Genomic DNA, 17600 nt, shown 5'->3' on the forward strand with positions numbered 1-17600 from the left:
GGCGGAACCACACTTACGAGTTTTGTTTCAAATCAGGGTTGAGCGGGCAACACATTTTCTGTCTTAGACTGGTAAAACCCTCGGAAGGGAGCAGATTTTTCTTTCCGTTTCCGCGTTGGACAGGTTTCCTCTTTCTACAGGTAATTAAAGAGGAAAGATATTATCAAGGTGGGAGCGAGGAGATTCTGTTAAGACAGGTTTCTGTTAAGGCAGGTTCAACTGTACATATATTGGGTTAGGGTCTGGGTCAGGGTTAGGGTTTGGGGTACGGATAGGGGTTGAGTTAAGGTTCGGGTTCAGGTCTCTTCATGCGTTTGTTGAAGTTGGGGTGGTCACTCGTTCTGGAAATCTTCCTTTTTTTCTTTAGTTTTCAGAAGTTAGTTTCGTCTTAGTCTCCGTCTCCTGTTCAGGTGTAAACTGTGTAGGCTCTATAGCATAGAGGCCTGTTTTTTGTATAGGTCCCTTAAATGTTAAGAGTAATAATGCATTGGGATAATCCGATTTTGACCGTAACGATTACTTAAAGTTACTACTATCCTACAATCCTACCCATGGGAGGCGTTATTGAGAGTCGACTCCCTATTTCATCAGTTGATGTTATTGGGAGTCACAAAAAAGCAATTAAATTTACTTTTTACCTTGAAGGGTTTTGTCGAGTATCTTTTGACTTTTGAGGGAGAAAAAACAACTATTGCCACCGAAATACGAGTTACTGAGGTTCCATCAAATCACAGATGAATATATGATCTTGTGAATGCAGTTGCCAGAGCTCTAAAAACTCTCTCTGAAACTGAAATGTCCTACTCTCCTTTCAATGAACCTGAATGAATGAAACTCAGTTATTCTACAAAAATCCGGTCGCATATGGTTTTTTATCCTTCCACATTTTCTATTTGCTGGATTTTTGTAATAAGCCTATTTAAAGTTAGGGATAGGCTAAGGTTAACTCAAAGTAACCATAACCGGACCCTAAGCCTTGCCTCTAGCTCTAACCCAAACCCTTATTTTGTCAGTCTTATTTATGCCTCTACAATTATATTTCACTTTCCCTCCCTTCTCATGCTCAGGTGTATAGTTTTTAAAGTTTGAAGGGCCAGAGTTTTATTTTGGTTGTGTTCTAATAATTTATGAATTTTTGTAAATGTATCAAGTCATCTTTATTTACTTTTCAGGTACCTAGAGAATCTGAATGCCTGGTTTAAGAGAAAGGTGAGTGAAAATTATATATATATTCTATATATATGTTAGTCAGTGGTTTTCAAGTGAAACTGTGAAACTTGTGAAGACAAAACCGTTAGCTAGCTCCTCCAAGGATTCTTCTGTTTCTTGTTTGTGTGATTTGCATTTTAGACACTGTTTTTATGGTAAAAAGTCTAAAATTGAACATTAATTTAATATGTGACCTTGATGTATTCACTCAATATGTTTTTGTGTGCTAAGGCCTACTTCTGTCCCGTAAGATTATGCGATTGTGCGGCCGCGTTTTTTCGCGTAATTCTGCAACATTAGCATAAATTTGGATTATCCGCGTTTTTTCGCGTTTTTTTTCCTTTTTTTCACAAAACAATTAATTTAATTAACACCTCGCCATGTGACTAAAGGGACATAATCACCGTAATAAGTCGCATTTAAGTGAAAAGTTGGCTATTTCCCTTGTTAGATGGTCTTGGTTATGGGTTGTGATTTTGTTCCTTGAGCATGTTCAATTTTTCAATCCATCAAAACTTGCTGTTCTCATGTCTGCTGATGTTTCATGTTTGACAGGTGTCCCTGGTTTTAGTAATGTGCCAGCATCAGAGGTCCAGATGTCTTTTTTTAAATTAAAAAAAACCCAAATGTTCTTTCCTTTATAGATCTAGATCTACAGCTGAAAGTTACAAAGATTATTATTTTTGGTTGTTTTTTTGTTTTTGTTTTTTTTAACTGATGTGTATTGTTTTCTTTTCCAAATACACAACAAATTACTGATACTGATATGTTCTGTTTTCAATTTTTCTGTACATAAAACATGAAAATCATGAAACTTTGTGTTGAAAAAGTGCAAAACATGTTGGAATGGTGTTATGCTAACTTGCATAATTTTTGCATAATTTTGCTTTTTTGTGCATGATTTGGCCTTCTAAATTTGCATAATTTTACGTGGACAGCTACTTTCATGCTTTTTTCTAATTCAAAATTAAATTGAATTGTTGGTTATTATTATTTTCATATAAATTGATCTTCTACTTTTTGTATATTTTTTTTCTTTATTTAGTTGAACAAAGAGGAATTTGACCTTCAAGCAAGAAATCTTATGAAGGAGGATACTGGTATGTTTACACAGCGTCTTGTGTGCTCTGAGTTTAAAGAGGGGCTTTTGTTAATGAAATAATAGACAATAGATTTTTGAAGAGAGATAAAATAAACTTCTAGGAATGTTTTTATAAACTGTATATATATATATATATTGGTAAGTAAATTTTATAATATGAAATATAGTGGAATCTGCTTAAAACGAGCAACATTAGTTTGAAAAGAGCTGTAAACCAAAATAAAATAATATAATTAATAGGTAGCATTTGTATAGTGCAACTTCTGACTCAACAACAAGCTCTACGCGCTTTAGAATCTGTATTATTACTCCTGCAGACCTGATAGCATTATGAAACAATCTCGACTTTCTATTTTATAAGCGCTGACACACTGACAATATCTTTTGTTGTTTATTTATGGCTGGGTACCCATTCCCACCTGGATGAAGTGAGGAAAATTTGTGTGAAGTGCCTTTCCCAAGGATGCAAAGTCGGGCCCAACACTTGATCCCCCAAACCTGCAAGCTCGTTGTAACTGAGTCTTTTCGCTTAAAACCACTAGATTACTGACCCCTCTATATCCAGGATTTCTTTTTCTTCCATTTGAGCAACCTCTCTAAACCCCCAAAAATCAGGTTTAAATGGACGCCTGTAATACTGTATTCACTTTGTCATTTTGGCCGATATTAGAGGAGAGTCTGTGTGGATATTGGTCGAGTGAGGCAACAAATGCAGCATGTGTGGCAGTGTCTGACACCAGTGGTTCTGTTTTATATCGTAATATATATCCTTGGCATTTTCTTTGATGTTTTGTTAGCTGCCAGTGATATATGGTGGGTGGTTAGTGGGCACTCTGATGTGATTTTTTTTCTTTCTTTTCTATCAAACATCTAAAGTCGCTATCATTCCCCCTACTTTTCTTTGTGTGTAACACCTCCAATCTTTGTCACTTACTCAATCTAATTGTGTTGCATGTTTCGTAAAACTGTTACGAAAACTTAAAGCTAAAAGTAGTATGATGATACTTCCACCAGCTCAAAGAGACTCTGAAAAAGTAGTTTGGTGTTTGAGGGCATTGAGGGTCAGTCATTTTGTTCTTTTTTCAATTGTCAAAGAAGTGAATTCTGACTTTGAGTTGACATTTTGAAGTATTCCCTAAATGTCATTTGTTGTGTCCCTTCATCCTCAGTTCACCTGCACAACGAGTTTCTCCTCGCTCTGATAGCAAAGTGCCAGAGTCTTGCCTCATCTCTTGGTGAGTAGAGTGTTCCTTCTTAAATCAAACCTTAGAAAAAGAAGGAGAAGAATTGTTAGTGTTTCAAGCCCCCATAAACATATTTTGGTTCTTAAACTCGACCAGGAACTAATTTTTTTTTTTTAGCAATTGAAACCATTTAGAGGTAGGTCTATTTAATTTTGTAAACCTTGAATTATTTAGTGGATGGGGATATAATACAGCTTCTCTACAGATGATGTAGTAAACATTGAAGTGGCAGTTACATATGTCATTGGAAATGTAATTGAATGTTGATGATTAAACCGCTCTGCTCTCTGTGGGTAGAGACAAGTGGGATTGGTTAGAAGTAGTTTTAGGGCTTTTCCATGGTAACTGACAGGACAGTTATACTATACTTTCTTACTATGATAACTTTGTAATTTAATATCAACTAATTTATTTCAACTTTGAATGATCAGAACATGTGAAAGACATATTAAAAATCATATTAAATGCAGTTATTTGAAAAAGAAGTTCTTTACGACAGTACTGTGATATGTTTAGATTCATTAACTGATGGGACAGAAAAAAAATGCCTCATGTTTCATAGTAAATTAATTGATACGGTATGTGTTACAATGCGGTGGAATCAGGCGCTCATTAATTTTTGGACATGTGGAGTTATTCATATTATCTGAATACATATTCATTTGCCTTGCATTCAATAAAAAAAATAACTCATCTACCTTTAATAGAAGTCGAGATATTTGTGTTTGAAAGAGGCAGGGTCACCTGGTTTCAGGGGTAAATTTAGCGAAGAAAATGGCTATCAAAGTTTGGTCACTTCAATAGCCTGAGAGTCCTTAAAAACTTAAGAATTACATAATTTGTGCCTTTCATCAACGTTTTCCTGTAAAATTCACATGGAAATGTGTTTTTTAAAGACGTAAAAATAAAAGGCGTTGAGCCCAAAAACTAAAATTTGATAGAAATTGCCAAACTGATGAAAAAAGGCGCCTGTTTCTTCGATTTCATTATTTTGACAAGCGCCTGATTTCACCATGATGCCTCACATATTGTATTACAGTATTATCATTGTAAGAAAGTATAGTCCAAATGTCCCGTCAGTTACCCGGGAATAGCCCTAGACCCAGTGCACACTGCCTATTGGATTCATCAGATTTTGCCTCGTGGATGGAACAAAAGCTACCATTTTGGCACAATGCGACCAATTCGACTCCTGACCTTGAAAAATAAACGCATTTAATTTTGAAGGTCACTATTAAGTTAAGTTGAAACTAAAGTAAAATCTTAGAAAGTTTTTTGTTGTTGTTGTTTTTTTAGTAGAGGGTTTTACGGCGCTCGCAAATGCATAAGGTCATATGAGTGCCAAGGGGTGGGTGTCAATAGAGAAGTCCTTACAGGGAGTCAGACTTATTCTGCTCACCTCCTAGCTTCAACAGCACAAGGTCTGCTTCGACTATCGAGGCACCCCGGAAATAACGGGTCACAAGAGTGACAAACATACAAAAGAAGTAGAGGTAAATGACAATAATAAGGATTATGAAAGAAAAAGCAGCTGTTCCCTATTGCAGATCAGGGACAGTTATGAACGTGACATGATGAATCAGCCCATTTACAATTCTACTGTGCTTGAACGAGAAATGTTCCCCCTTTGGGAATGGCCTAAAGACACTATATAGTCAGTGGCAGTGCCCTGGGTTATTCTTTGAAAGTGAATCTCTAACTTTGTCGATAAATAGTTAAAAGAGCACTCATTACTGCATTAGAAACAAATCAAATGGAATCAAAACAGGCTTGGTAATGATAAATTAAGAATCAGTTGCTGTTCGGTGTTGCTATTGACACGTTGCTTCCTCAAAATTACAAAGTTCTATCTGACATTTTTCGCCGTTTTGAATTGCTAAGACCATGAGGCCAGAAACCAAATGTCTACTCTATCGAAATTGTAAGTGTAAGATTATTCGGAGTCTTTATCAAGGTGTTCAAAGAATTACTTTTGAAAAAGCTTGACATGATGTGAAACTCAAAATCTTTTATGTCAAATTTCTCAAAACTAAGTACTGAGCAGAGATAGATTAGGACTTTGTAATTCTGAGGTAGCGTCATATTGAATTCGGGCATGTTACAACAATGAAAATAAGTGATGTTGTTGTTGTTGGTTTTTTTCCAGTTCCTAAAGACACGACCACTGTCAGCAAAAATCAGAAACCAAGTAAGGTGAAGAAAAGACCCCCAGGTGGACGAGCCAATCTGCAGGTGAGTCTGTTGTCTTCATGAAGTTGGGTTAAAGGTTACTGATCTCAGGGTCAAAGGTAGTCACAAGGTCCAGAGGTAATAAATGACAAGATGAATTTATTAGTTTTTATAAGAGATATACCGCACTTGCAACACAATTAGGTCATTAGGTCATTATAGTGCTGAAGATTAGAGGTGTTACTAGATAGTAACATACAAATAAAAGAGGGAGGAGAGATAAAAATGATAGCTGTTTGATAGGAAAATGGAGCAAACTATACCAGAAGCAAGTGCCAACGGTCGACATACAAGATATCTGACGAGATACAAGGTCACTGATCGTTGATCCTCATGGTCAAAGAAAGAATGACTAATCTCTGGCTCAAATGGAGTGAAGGACAATATCGGAGGTTATGGGTCCTTGTGTGATCAAGGTCACTAATTCCAGGCTCAAAGGTAAAGACTGACAAGGTCGGAGATCATGGATCATCAGAGTCAGAGGTCTTTTATCTCATGGCTAAAGGTCATGAATAACAAGAAAAACTCAGAGATCATAGATTTTCAGGGTTAAAGTCATGAATCACTCTGGAATCTTTTCTTTTTGTAGAAATTTTGCTGTGTGCGTGTTTAAAATGTAAAACATAAATATATACCTATGTATTATTATATGAGAAAATTCAGGACCTCAAAATCTATTCGCTCTATGCATGTCTCGTTATGAATGTTATGTTCTTTTTCGCTCTGTGCATGTTTTGGCATGAACGTTATGTGCGTGTTCTCTATGTGCGTGGCAGACTGAATTCTTTTTTTTTTCATTGCCAGCAACGGTTTTGTCCGGCCCAGACGATTGATTTTGTCCCTCACATCACCAGCAAAGCCTTGGAGGAAGGGGCCAGTCCAACACCGCTAGGTGAGCTATTTTTATCCTGTTTTTATTCAAATACTCGGCGATCGGTGTTCGTAGTGTAGTGGTTGAGTGCGTTGCTATCACATGCAGAAGACTCGAGTCAATTCCCGAGTGGGGAGAACTTTTTATCAAGTATCCCAGTCTCTCTGCTCGGATATTGTATCCCTCTCAGCCTGTGTTGGCCGTGGTAATCAGGATCAGCTGCTTGCACTGTATGCTTCCTGGGAAGCTGAGAATGTTTTTGAGTGTTCTATGGTCTGCTGGGGTAATAATATAATAGTGTAAAAGGCATAGAGCTTGCTGTTCCGCTGGGGTATGCGCTATGCAAGTGCTACTTACTATTATTATTATTATTATTATTATTATTGTTGTTATTATTATTATTATTATTATTATCAGAAGCCTTCCTCTAAATGACCTAAATTGTGTTGATGGGTGAGCAAAAACACCTACATAAAAAAAATTAAATGTTACCTGTAGATGAGATGAGACCCCTCTAGATCCACCACTGGAAAAGTCAGAAGTGTGTGGAGTTGAACCTGCTCTAACGACCACCTGTCCAAAACTGTCATCTGTACAAACAACCCTGCTCCCTCCCCCCTGGTACACTTTTCATAATTTGGGTTTTTGGTACAGTTAAAAAGGAGACAAAATTCCATTTCGTTTGACACCAATGGCATTTAACAAAATAAATATTAATAGGCAATTCAGTATTGGAATACTCCATTGCTGCTGTGTGAGGCAAAATACTGAGATATTGGTGATCAAAGATTTAACTAATATCTTCATAGCAACAGACACATTTTTCTAAAATTGCTAAAAACGCTTTTAAAAGCATAGAGGCCTACTTTCAATTTTAAAAAATCAGTGTCAGACTGATAAGTCATAGATATAAATGTTTAATTTCAAGCCTACCTTGTTGACCCAACCATTGGATCGAGTCGATAATTTTGCTGAGACATGATTAGAGTCGGACACCTGGGTGGTTGGCAGGTGTTATGAAGTAGTTTGCTCCTTCTTTCCTATCAAAGATCTGCCGTCCTTATCTCCCTTCCTTGTTACACTCTTGTAACACTTCTAATGAGCGGCACTTATATGACCATGTTGTGTTGTAAGTGCTGTAAAACTAAAACGTTAATTAAAAAGAGCCAGACATTGATGGTATTCAACACCAAACCCAATCTGTACTGTTGTGTGACTGTGTCCAGGTTTTGTGGCCCGTGAGGGTCTTCTGCCGGACAGCGCCTTGGTCCACGGGCGCATGCTGGTGTGTGCCTGGGAGACTGGACTCACTGACGTCAATGACGCAGCGGTCAAGCTGCTGCTGCTGGCACTGGAGGTGAGCGTCCCACCCATGGGTGATGGTTTTATAATTGTTGCTGTTGTTGTTGTTGTTTTTATTGTTGTTGTTTTTAATGATGTTGTTTTTGTTGTTATTGTTATTCTCCTCCTCCTCCTCCTCCTCCTCGTCTTCCTCCTCCTCCTTCTGCACAGCTGCTTGCATTGTGTGGTTCCTGGGAAGCCGGGAATGTTTTTGAGTGTTCTGGAGTGTGCTAAGGTAATTATGTAGATTGTAATGTAAAGCACATAGAGCTTGCTGTTGAGCGGGATATATGCTATTCAAATGCTATTTATTACTTTTATTTTGACATGTGCTATGGAGGCAAGCCTATGCATTGTTTGTAGCTAGTGTTGATAGAATTCAATACTTTTTTGGTCTCCTATTATTGTTCCCCTTGCTCATTTCTATGAGACTGACACCATCTTATTACAGAAAAAGGTGTGTGTGATAGTGTCCCATAGTGTGTTATGTACACAATTATGTTAACATGTAACTGTTACAGATAGAAATTCAAGGAATATAGAAGTATTTCAAGGATTTTAGAGCAATGATAATTTTAGATATGATGGTGATTGTGAGTGATGATGTGAGATGGTGTTTATGTAAATAATTATTGAGGAGAATGCGTTCCCTCATTGTCGGCTGAGGGTTTTTTTCTTTTTAAAAATGTTTTAGCTCTAGATTCTATCTTCTATTAGTCTTATCTTCTTATTTTTGTCAGTGGGTGGTTGGAGGGTGCCACCGATAAGTCCTTCTTCTTTACTTTACCTCTGTTGTTTCGGTCTGTCTGACTCTTTCCCCAGCTCTAAATGACTATTTTTGTGTCGATGTGCTCCTCTTTACTCAAACAAACGATTATTTTTGTCTTCTTTCTCAGACACAGATAAAACATATCCTGTCCTTGGTGATCCAACAAAAGAAGGGATACAAACTGAGAGAGCGACGTTTTACGTATGCTGCAGGGGTCGGGGTTCCCATTCCGTACTTTCGGAGAACGCCTTCGGTAGAGGATCCTAGTCATGAAAGGTTTGTAAGGTTTACTTGTAAGTTTCAGTAATGGTTACGTTTATACTAGCTCTAAGAATAGCGGTTGGTGGTGGATGCTACTCATAGGTCTTTCTTTCCTTTCCTGTTCATATTTTGTTTCTTTCTGTAGGGAATTATTGTCTCAAATTGGTGTTCAACGGATGGAGATCATATCTGTTTTCAAGATAACATGTCCTACTGGAGATGCATGATGAATTCGGAAATGGTGCCTCCTAAATAACCTCACAATATTGAGAGGGACAATAAACGTAAAAATTTTGCAAATGTTTGGGGGGGGGGGCGGAGGTTGTTGTTCAATCCAATGGATCTAGGCGTATGCCCAAGCATACAATGGTATTTATTTAGCTATGAAGCCAAAGGAGTTCAGCTGCAGAGGTCTGTTAGGCTCAGGGGGGTGGGGGCTGGGTTCAGAGGATAAGAAAAGATTCTTTGTGGCTGTTGAATTTCTGCTTTCTCTTGCTTTTCTGAGTACCAAATGTACATTTCTGCCAGTGGTCAAGTCTGCAACTTTTTTTCTTGTTATTTAAAGTAAGAGTTTTATAGCATTTGCAACACAAACAGAGGTCAAATAAGTCCCGGAGATTAGAGGTGCTACAAGAGAGTAACAGAAGGTGTCAAAGGTAAAATTAGTGAAAAAGGGCAGACGAAGTCTGAGAGTCCTCGGAAACTGCAAATTTACACTTTCTGTACCTTTAATCAATGAATAGTAAAGTCCACACAGAGATTTATTTTTAAATGGGCGTAAAAGTTTGTGATCCAAATAATAAAAATTCGGAAAAAATTGCCAAGTGGGCCAAAAAATACCAGTTTTTTCAAAAATGTCATTAATTTGACGAGCGCCTTATTTCACCACGATGCCTCACAGTATGTTATACTGATGCTCTTTGTGATGTGTCTCCAGCGAAGCCACAACTGTCACTGCCAAGTTCCACCACGCCCCGAGTCTGCGACCTTCACCCAGTGTGGCAGAGGACATGGCGGTGCAGCAGGATGCACTAGGGGAGAGCACTGCTGCTGACTACAGCGAGCCCATTTCTTTGTTCGACCTCCGAGACACCTTAATGGTAAGCTTGTTATTTTGATTGATCTGGTACCACATTTTTCTGTGTAGATTTGTGGATAAAAAGGTTCCTCTAATTTTAAGGTTGCGAATTAAGTCAGCGTAGTTCTTTGTATGGGTTCTTATCCCTATTATTCGCAAGTGCCAATGAGATCGGCACTTTCTTTGCCACCAGACTGTTAAATTGGCAGTTTCGGAAAACAGTCTTCATCAACCCCGAAAATACAGACACTGAAGTAACGTAAACTGATTTTAAAAGGAAGCACCTCCTGGTTGTTACGAAGGAGTAACACATAAAGAAAAGAAAAAGAAGAGGTAAGGGTGACAGAAGTTTGACAGGAAAAAAGGAGTGAATTAAAACAGAGCACCCTTCAAACATCCATGGACAGTTTCTTTGTACTACACCCCAACTCAACAGATAAGGCAGATTGGCATCTGAGTAGTAGCGGTTAAGTGCTTTGCTGCTGCATTCAGGCGACCCAGTTTGATTCTTGGGTAGGAACATTTTTTATCGAGTGTCTTGACCTTTCTGCTGGGATGTTGTATCCCTTTTATAGTAGCCCAGGTTGTGTTGTATCCCTCTTATTGCTCAGGTTGGCCTTGACAGGCATGGCCAGATGCCTGCTTTGCAAATGATCTAAACTGTATCGTGGGTGGGGGGCATAGTAACACCTAAATTTTTTTTTAATTTGAAAGAATATTCGATCCGAATGTATATAACTACAGTGTAGCCTGTCTTTAACGGCCTTCGATATATAACAACATCCTCTTTATAGCGATATGGTGCCCAGGTCCCGATTTTTTCCTTAATTACATTTGTAACTTTTGGTTGCCTCTCTATGACAACAACTCTCTATAGTATAACGACATTTTTTTCTGGTCCTGACAATGTCATTATAGAGAGGCTGCACTGTATAAGGAAAAATTTGGGACCTGAAAACCTGTTTGTTATGTACTTGTTTTACTTTGTGGGTGTTTTGCTGTAATATGTATGCATTGCGCTACGTGCATGCTAGACTGTAGTATGTTTCCGTCTCATGTACTTGCAGCTCCATAAACAGTCTATAGCGTCGCACGCTGTGTGCGCCCCGACCTTAGAGCGTGTCCTTCACTCCCAGTGGCACCCCAGCCAGGAGGACATGGACCAGGAGGATGTCCACGCGCAGGAGGTGGTCCTCAAGCGGAAGCTGGCTGCTCAGGGAGACTTCCACAACAGTTACTCTGCAGACTTACCCCCGGCCACTGGCATGTGGTGAAGGCACCCCCTCCCCCCCCCATATGTCATTCCTATGGAATTGGCTTGATGGTGCAGATTGTTTGCCTGGGAAAAAGAAGTCTGAATGGTGCTAATTGGTTGCTTAGATGAAAGAAGACATGTGATTGGCTGAAAGATTGTAATGAGGGCAATGCTCATTGATTGTGAGATTACGAGAATAAGGCTGATTAAGTGTGAGATATGGTGTAAAAAATTTTGATTGCTCTAGGTTTGTATGGACAGAGCTTACAGGTTTTGAGATACAGTGGAATCCTGTTATAACGAGTGGGAGAGTACCGGTGCGAAATGTCCGTTATAAAAGGAAAATTCAAGGGAAATAATAAAGTAGGCCTAATCTATGAGTATGGTGTTCTGTTTATTCCTTTTTGTATTTCCCCTGATGATGATTTTGTTCAGCATGATCTCTAGGTCTTACTTGATCAAGAATCAAACCAGGTTTCTTTCTCTAGCCAAGATTATCCTCTCCCCCTGTGGTTCTCTAGCACTAGCAATGTTGACAGCTTGGCATTGGCGATTGGAAAGAAGGGGCTCTGGCTCTAGGCTCACTCGCCCGCTGTGTTGTCCCCCACCCCATCACACCCTGTAGTGCGTTCTGTCTGCTTGCGCTCGTCACACATTCACTCCATCCATCACATTGTTGTGACCTCTCCATCCCCGCACCAGAGAAATGAGAGGCATGGTAGGCCTAGATAATCTAGACAGGGCTGGCCTATCACGCGATGTGTTCTGGTTGTCTGCACATGCCACACCCTCCCCACTCACTCGCTCCGGTCTTCATTGTTGGTTTTCGTGGATCACCAACAACTTTCTCAACTGGTGAGGTTTTTATATTTAATTGGTGTGTGTGCTGTGCACAGCAGCTGCAGGATTCCGTTATAACCGACTCTCGTGACAGTCTGACTGCGCAATAGCAGTATTTTATTTACAAAGATAAAGAAGGAAAAAAATGAGATTTTAGAATAGTGTCTTTATAACAGATTTCTCGTTATTTCAGGACTCGTTACATGTGGACTCCACTGTATAATTTAGAGAATGATAATTGGTCCTGAGTGTGTGATGAGTATTTTGATTGGTTCTGGTATTGTGAGGATGTTAGGATTGAGAGAATGGTGATGATCGGTTCTAAGACAGATGAGTGATTTTAACAACATCATGTCTTCAAAGCCATTGTTATACGGTTTGCTTTCAATAAATAATCCTCTTCATAAGATTCAGTCCTTTTTTCTCTCTTTGTGTAGTGGAACTCAGAGTAGACTAATTTGAGTGGCTGGTGGGTATTCTGGTGTGGTTTGCTTCTGTTATCACAGTTTTCTGTCGTCGTTTGTTACCCTCCTTCTTTTTTATGTTTGTTACTTTCTTGTAACTGTTATCTTCAGCACCTAATTGATCTTTATTGTGTCGATGTGCTTCTCTTTACTCAGCAAACAAGCAACAACAATCTTCAATACTTTTTACTAATGTATTGCTATTGTAAGACCTCTATCAAACTAACCTACTAACCAAGCTGAGCAGATCGTCTCATGAGCCATTTAGCCCTCTTTCATTCCATTAAGTAAGTGACTGAGTGATACTAGTGATACAAATCAGTGAAAGATATTTGAACGGCATCTGTGGTGTAGTGATTAGGCACTTCGCTGTCACATGCAGCAGATCTGACTTTGATTCCCAATTGGGGAGAATGTTTTTTATTATCTTGGTCTTTCTGCGTGGATTTTATAACCCTCAAACTCAAAGCCAGGGTTGGCTTTGATAGGCAAGAGTCGAAGCTGGCCTCTTAAATGATCTGAATTGTGTTGATAGTGGTGTAAAAACACAAACCTATATGTTTAAGAAAGAAAGGAAAGTTGTATACAACATGTCCAACAAGTGCTCTTACAACTTACAACTCAATGACTCTCGCTGTCTCAGCATTTGCAATACAGTCTAGCAGCAATGTTTAAGAAACAATTCGGAACCTGAAAATCTGTTCACTATGTGCGTGCTAGTCTGGGTTTTTTCTCCCCCTGACATCTATCGTTTCACCTTCTGGGAATGAACTTGGGATGGGAGCAGTTTTATCCATACTGGAGCGTTACTTTTGATACCCTTAGTGGTGGTAATGGAAACTGTAAAATTCTTTAGCAGTTTATCCAGTAGCCTTTGGGAGTATGCCCTTTGAACTCTAGCAGAAAAAGATCCAGAGTGTTGATCTTTTTAAACTGCTACCCTGAACACTGAGCACCATCTGTATGACTGTTATAGGTTGATGAAGACAGAAAGAGATAAAGGCATATCAGCTATATTTTTTAAACATTAATATTATGATCATCACTCTTTCTGTGACAGTGTGACAGAGACATCCTGAATGTATTCCCCTACCTGCAAAATCATCTATATATATGAAACCAGTGGTGCCTTTTGTCAAAATCAGCTGCTAAAGTTAGTTCAGGGGATAAAACGTAAGTCCAGCTAACATTTGGCTTTAAGTTTAGTAACATTCCTAGACTCTCTAGACCCAGTGCACCCCATGCCACATGGCACCACCTGTTATTCCGTCTGATCCCGAGACAAATGATGATGAACAAAAATGTGTAGATCTATGTATTGTATTGTAGTACTTGTTGACAAACAAAAGGCAAAAACTTAAGAAATGAATGAATTAAACTTTATTGATTCCAATGAGGAACTTTAGATTACAGTGGCAACATACATTTCATTATAAATTAACACACAAATAAAACATACAAAGAATATCAAATGCACAAAGTTACACCAATGGAGAATATTTTTTTTACAAACGTGTTATTAGTTATCGCCATTGGACAGTGTCAGGTAGATCTATTTTTTTTGCTATTTTTAGCTAAGGTTATCGTGTCGTGCTCACGGACACACCCCAGTGACATTTCCAAAATATTTTATGATACGTTCAACGTTTCTCCCTCTTCGGGCTTCGTCGGGAACATTTCAAAGATCATCATCATCCTCGTCATCATCATCCTCATCACAGACAGCAAAAAGACAAAAAATGGTGGAGATTGTGTAGAATTTCAAGTAAAGAACCCCGTGAAGAGACTGCACTACATGCAGTATGAAAAGCAAAACTGCATCAAAGACAAACAATAAAGGGAAAGGAAACCTGCCGTTCGTATGATCTTAAGAGGCCATAGGGCAGCATGCACGGAAAGGAGAAAAACGAAGAAATACACAAATCTGAAGAAAAAATCAAACTGTGCCGATGGCAAAAACAATGGATTCCCCATCCTCAAGTGTGTTATTTTCTAGACTAAAGTATAAGTTTGCAATGGAAACAGTGCAGAGAAAAAGAAAATTAAAGTTGAAAATGAAAACCTTATCTGAGAGCAAGAATGCAGTGAAAAGAACACTGAAATTTCCTTTTGCTCTCATGGATGAATTGAAAGACCGATACAGGAAAAAGAAAAACAAACGTATTCGAATGTTAGTTTCTGGAGAAATACCAAATAAGTATAAAATCCATAGCAAATTTTAATTTTATAAAACTCTCAACATAAAGAACAAAAGGAAACTGAAGAAAAAACTGCCTTCAACTCTACAGATGGATAAAGTGCACATTTAGGGTTGTTTTTTTCCTTCGGCCTGACAACTCGAGAATTTTGAACGGTTAAAAATATTGTTACATTTAAACATATTTTAAAAAACCCAGAAACGTTTGTTGAATGACACCGTGGAACATTTGTACAGACAGTGCCTATCTGAGAGAGCAGTTCGAACATTTGTTTTAGAAGGGTTTTTTTGCGGTGGAAGCCATTTAATTTACGGTTTTTAAGAAAGCAACAGAATCAGATCGAAACGCTTGCGCGTGCAAGGTTTGTGATAACACAGAGTTGATAGTTGACGCACTGTTTATGCATTGTGTTCATCTGAAGGTTATACCTGCTCAATGATGACCAAAATATGCATGCACGGATCGTGTGGTCATTGAAACCCAGTCCCTATAAACATCACTATCGACGGAACAAAACTTAAACAAGTTGAGAAATTTGAATAGCTTTGGAGCAGGCATGACGGAAAAATGGGCATAGGAAAATTGAAATCAACACCCAAAGAGCAAATACATAAAACTATAAATTGTCACCACTACTCACCCATAAACACCTACTATTTTAATCCGATCTCAAAATTAGAATTTTTTTTTAGCTCAGGCGGGGCCTATGGCTCTTGAGTCACGACCCGCCAGGCTGAAATTGAGAAAGCGGCTTTCCAACGGACACGTCTTTTGTCGGGGCGTGTCGTGTCGTGTCTGTTGACACAGCCCAACAGACTTTCCACTGATTTCTTAGGAAATAATCAGTGCTCCATTTCAACCACCGACTTTCCGAGAGACGGACGGAATCGGATCGGTTGGTGTCCGTCGCAGTGGACGCCGGCCCTTAGCCGTACAGCCTCCAATACAGTTATTTTTATTTTTATTTATTCACTTATATTTGTTTTGTGGCGTCCACCCTTAAACCAAAATTGTTCGTCCTGTGTTGTTGTTATGTGTTTTTGTGTATTACGCTACACTTGGAATTCCGGAAGATTACGAGATAAAGTATAAGCACACGTCCAAGCTGATCTTGTTACAATTTATTAATGGAAAAGACTTCCGTAACGAGCGACCACCCCAATGTATGGAATAAAGAAGGGACTATTGAGTGGGCTGTGTAAAAGATAAGGTTTAGCATTTTGTTGAGCTGTAAAGAAAGTAAACAGATTTTGTTTTCTCTGGCCTTCCTTTGTCTCTTCACTTGGAATTTGTATTATTAGTGACATGTTAACATTTGTTAACAATAATATGACATGGTTAGAAAAACCAGCATGCAACATGAACGTGATTCGAACCTGTGAGTGAAAAGAAGCTGACGTGATTAGTAATGCAGCAGCATACCACTATGCCAAACAGCTGGTGGTACTAGAGAGGAAAAAAAAGGTTCTTAAGAACCTACTTGAGTGAAGTGGGAGTTTATCACCTTGCAAAATTCCCAAAACGCTACTAATTTTTACCTCGAAGGATTTTGTCGAGGTTCCTTCGCAAAATTACGAAAGATGATGTGATTGGCTTAAAAAACAACCCCTCCCAGTAAATTTCTGAGTCGGGTGTACTTCATTTGCATAAAAGGGAGGACTTCCGTTGTTTGAGTTGCCACACTGTGGACAAGCGCTGCTTTCTCCGTACCGGTCTACCTTTATTTCGTTGTTTTTTTTCGTGCGCCCGTGTCCCGTTAAGGGATGGAGAGAAAAATTATATAAATAACAATTTCATTTCGCACGTGTTTTGAACAGTAGAAAAAAAAAGAAAGAAGAAAGAACCTAGAAAACGTATTCTGTGGCAACCAATCGTGACCTCAGTGCTTTCTTGTCCTGTCACGTTGACAACGAGACGTAAGAGAGGCAGAATTATCTATATAAACGTTTTGAGTTTTTGCGAGTGTTTTATGCCATATTGTTCTCCAGAGGAACCATCTATCTGTATCACCCTAGTTCTATAGTTCTACAGAGTGGTTTTGTATTCTTGCTCTTCCAGTACAAGAGGAGCGTGGTTATTTTGGAATTTGGAGTATTTTCCAAGGAGTTTAAAAAAAAAAGTGTATATGCGCGCGCGTGTTCTTGGTGTATATACGTGTAGTTGTGACTGTATTTTCCCCCTTTTGTGATAATATGTGAGTGTGAGTGAGGAAGGACGTGGTCCGTCAGGTGCAAAGAAAGCATGCAAGGATTTTTCGGAATCTATCAATTTTTTGGCAACTGCGTCGCTTCACCGCTAGCTTTGGACCGAAATGGGGATTGTTCCCGAAGTCCTGCCTTTGTCCCAGCTGTGGTGACATTTTGGACAAGGTACACTTTTCGAAGAGGGGCAACGCGACACAGGCCCAATTTAGGTGCAGGAAACGTGCCTGCAGGAAATACATCTCAATCACCAAAGAACATTTGGTTTGCTTGTTAAGTAAGAGTCTTACGACGCTCTTAACTGCATAAGGTCATATAAACTTTTCGTTTGAAGGCGCCAAGGTCTCCTTTAAAAAAAATATTTTTCTGGCCTCCTGTTTTGTCAACCGCAGCAGCTACGACACCGCCACGAAACGTCGGGACCAGACTTCGACAAACGCGAAAGAAGTTCGTAAATGGTGGCTGATCTGTATAATTATTACAGAGAGGTCATCGTTGAAAGTCTCTACTGCGGTGACGAAGTGTGGCTGATCTGATC

The 17600-nt window shown here is 39.0% G+C and overlaps 1 protein-coding gene across 1 annotated transcript; it reads left to right on the top strand.

The window, feature by feature from the left end:
* Window positions 1-1172: 1172 nt before the first annotated feature.
* Window positions 1173-11736, top strand: LOC101853612 (transcriptional adapter 1; the record flags this gene model as incomplete). The annotated part of the gene is given in 9 exon segments (XM_005095172.3): window positions 1173-1209; window positions 2255-2309; window positions 3481-3546; window positions 5702-5787; window positions 6589-6676; window positions 7882-8012; window positions 8893-9041; window positions 9964-10126; window positions 11172-11736. Coding segments are annotated over 9 exon segments (982 nt in total), but the record flags the coding sequence as incomplete, so codon positions are not given.
* Window positions 11737-17600: the final 5864 nt, after the last annotated feature.

Source organism: Aplysia californica, unplaced genomic scaffold, assembly GCF_000002075.1.
Source record: "Aplysia californica isolate F4 #8 unplaced genomic scaffold, AplCal3.0 scaffold00097, whole genome shotgun sequence".
NCBI classification, from domain to species: domain Eukaryota; kingdom Metazoa; phylum Mollusca; class Gastropoda; order Aplysiida; family Aplysiidae; genus Aplysia; species Aplysia californica.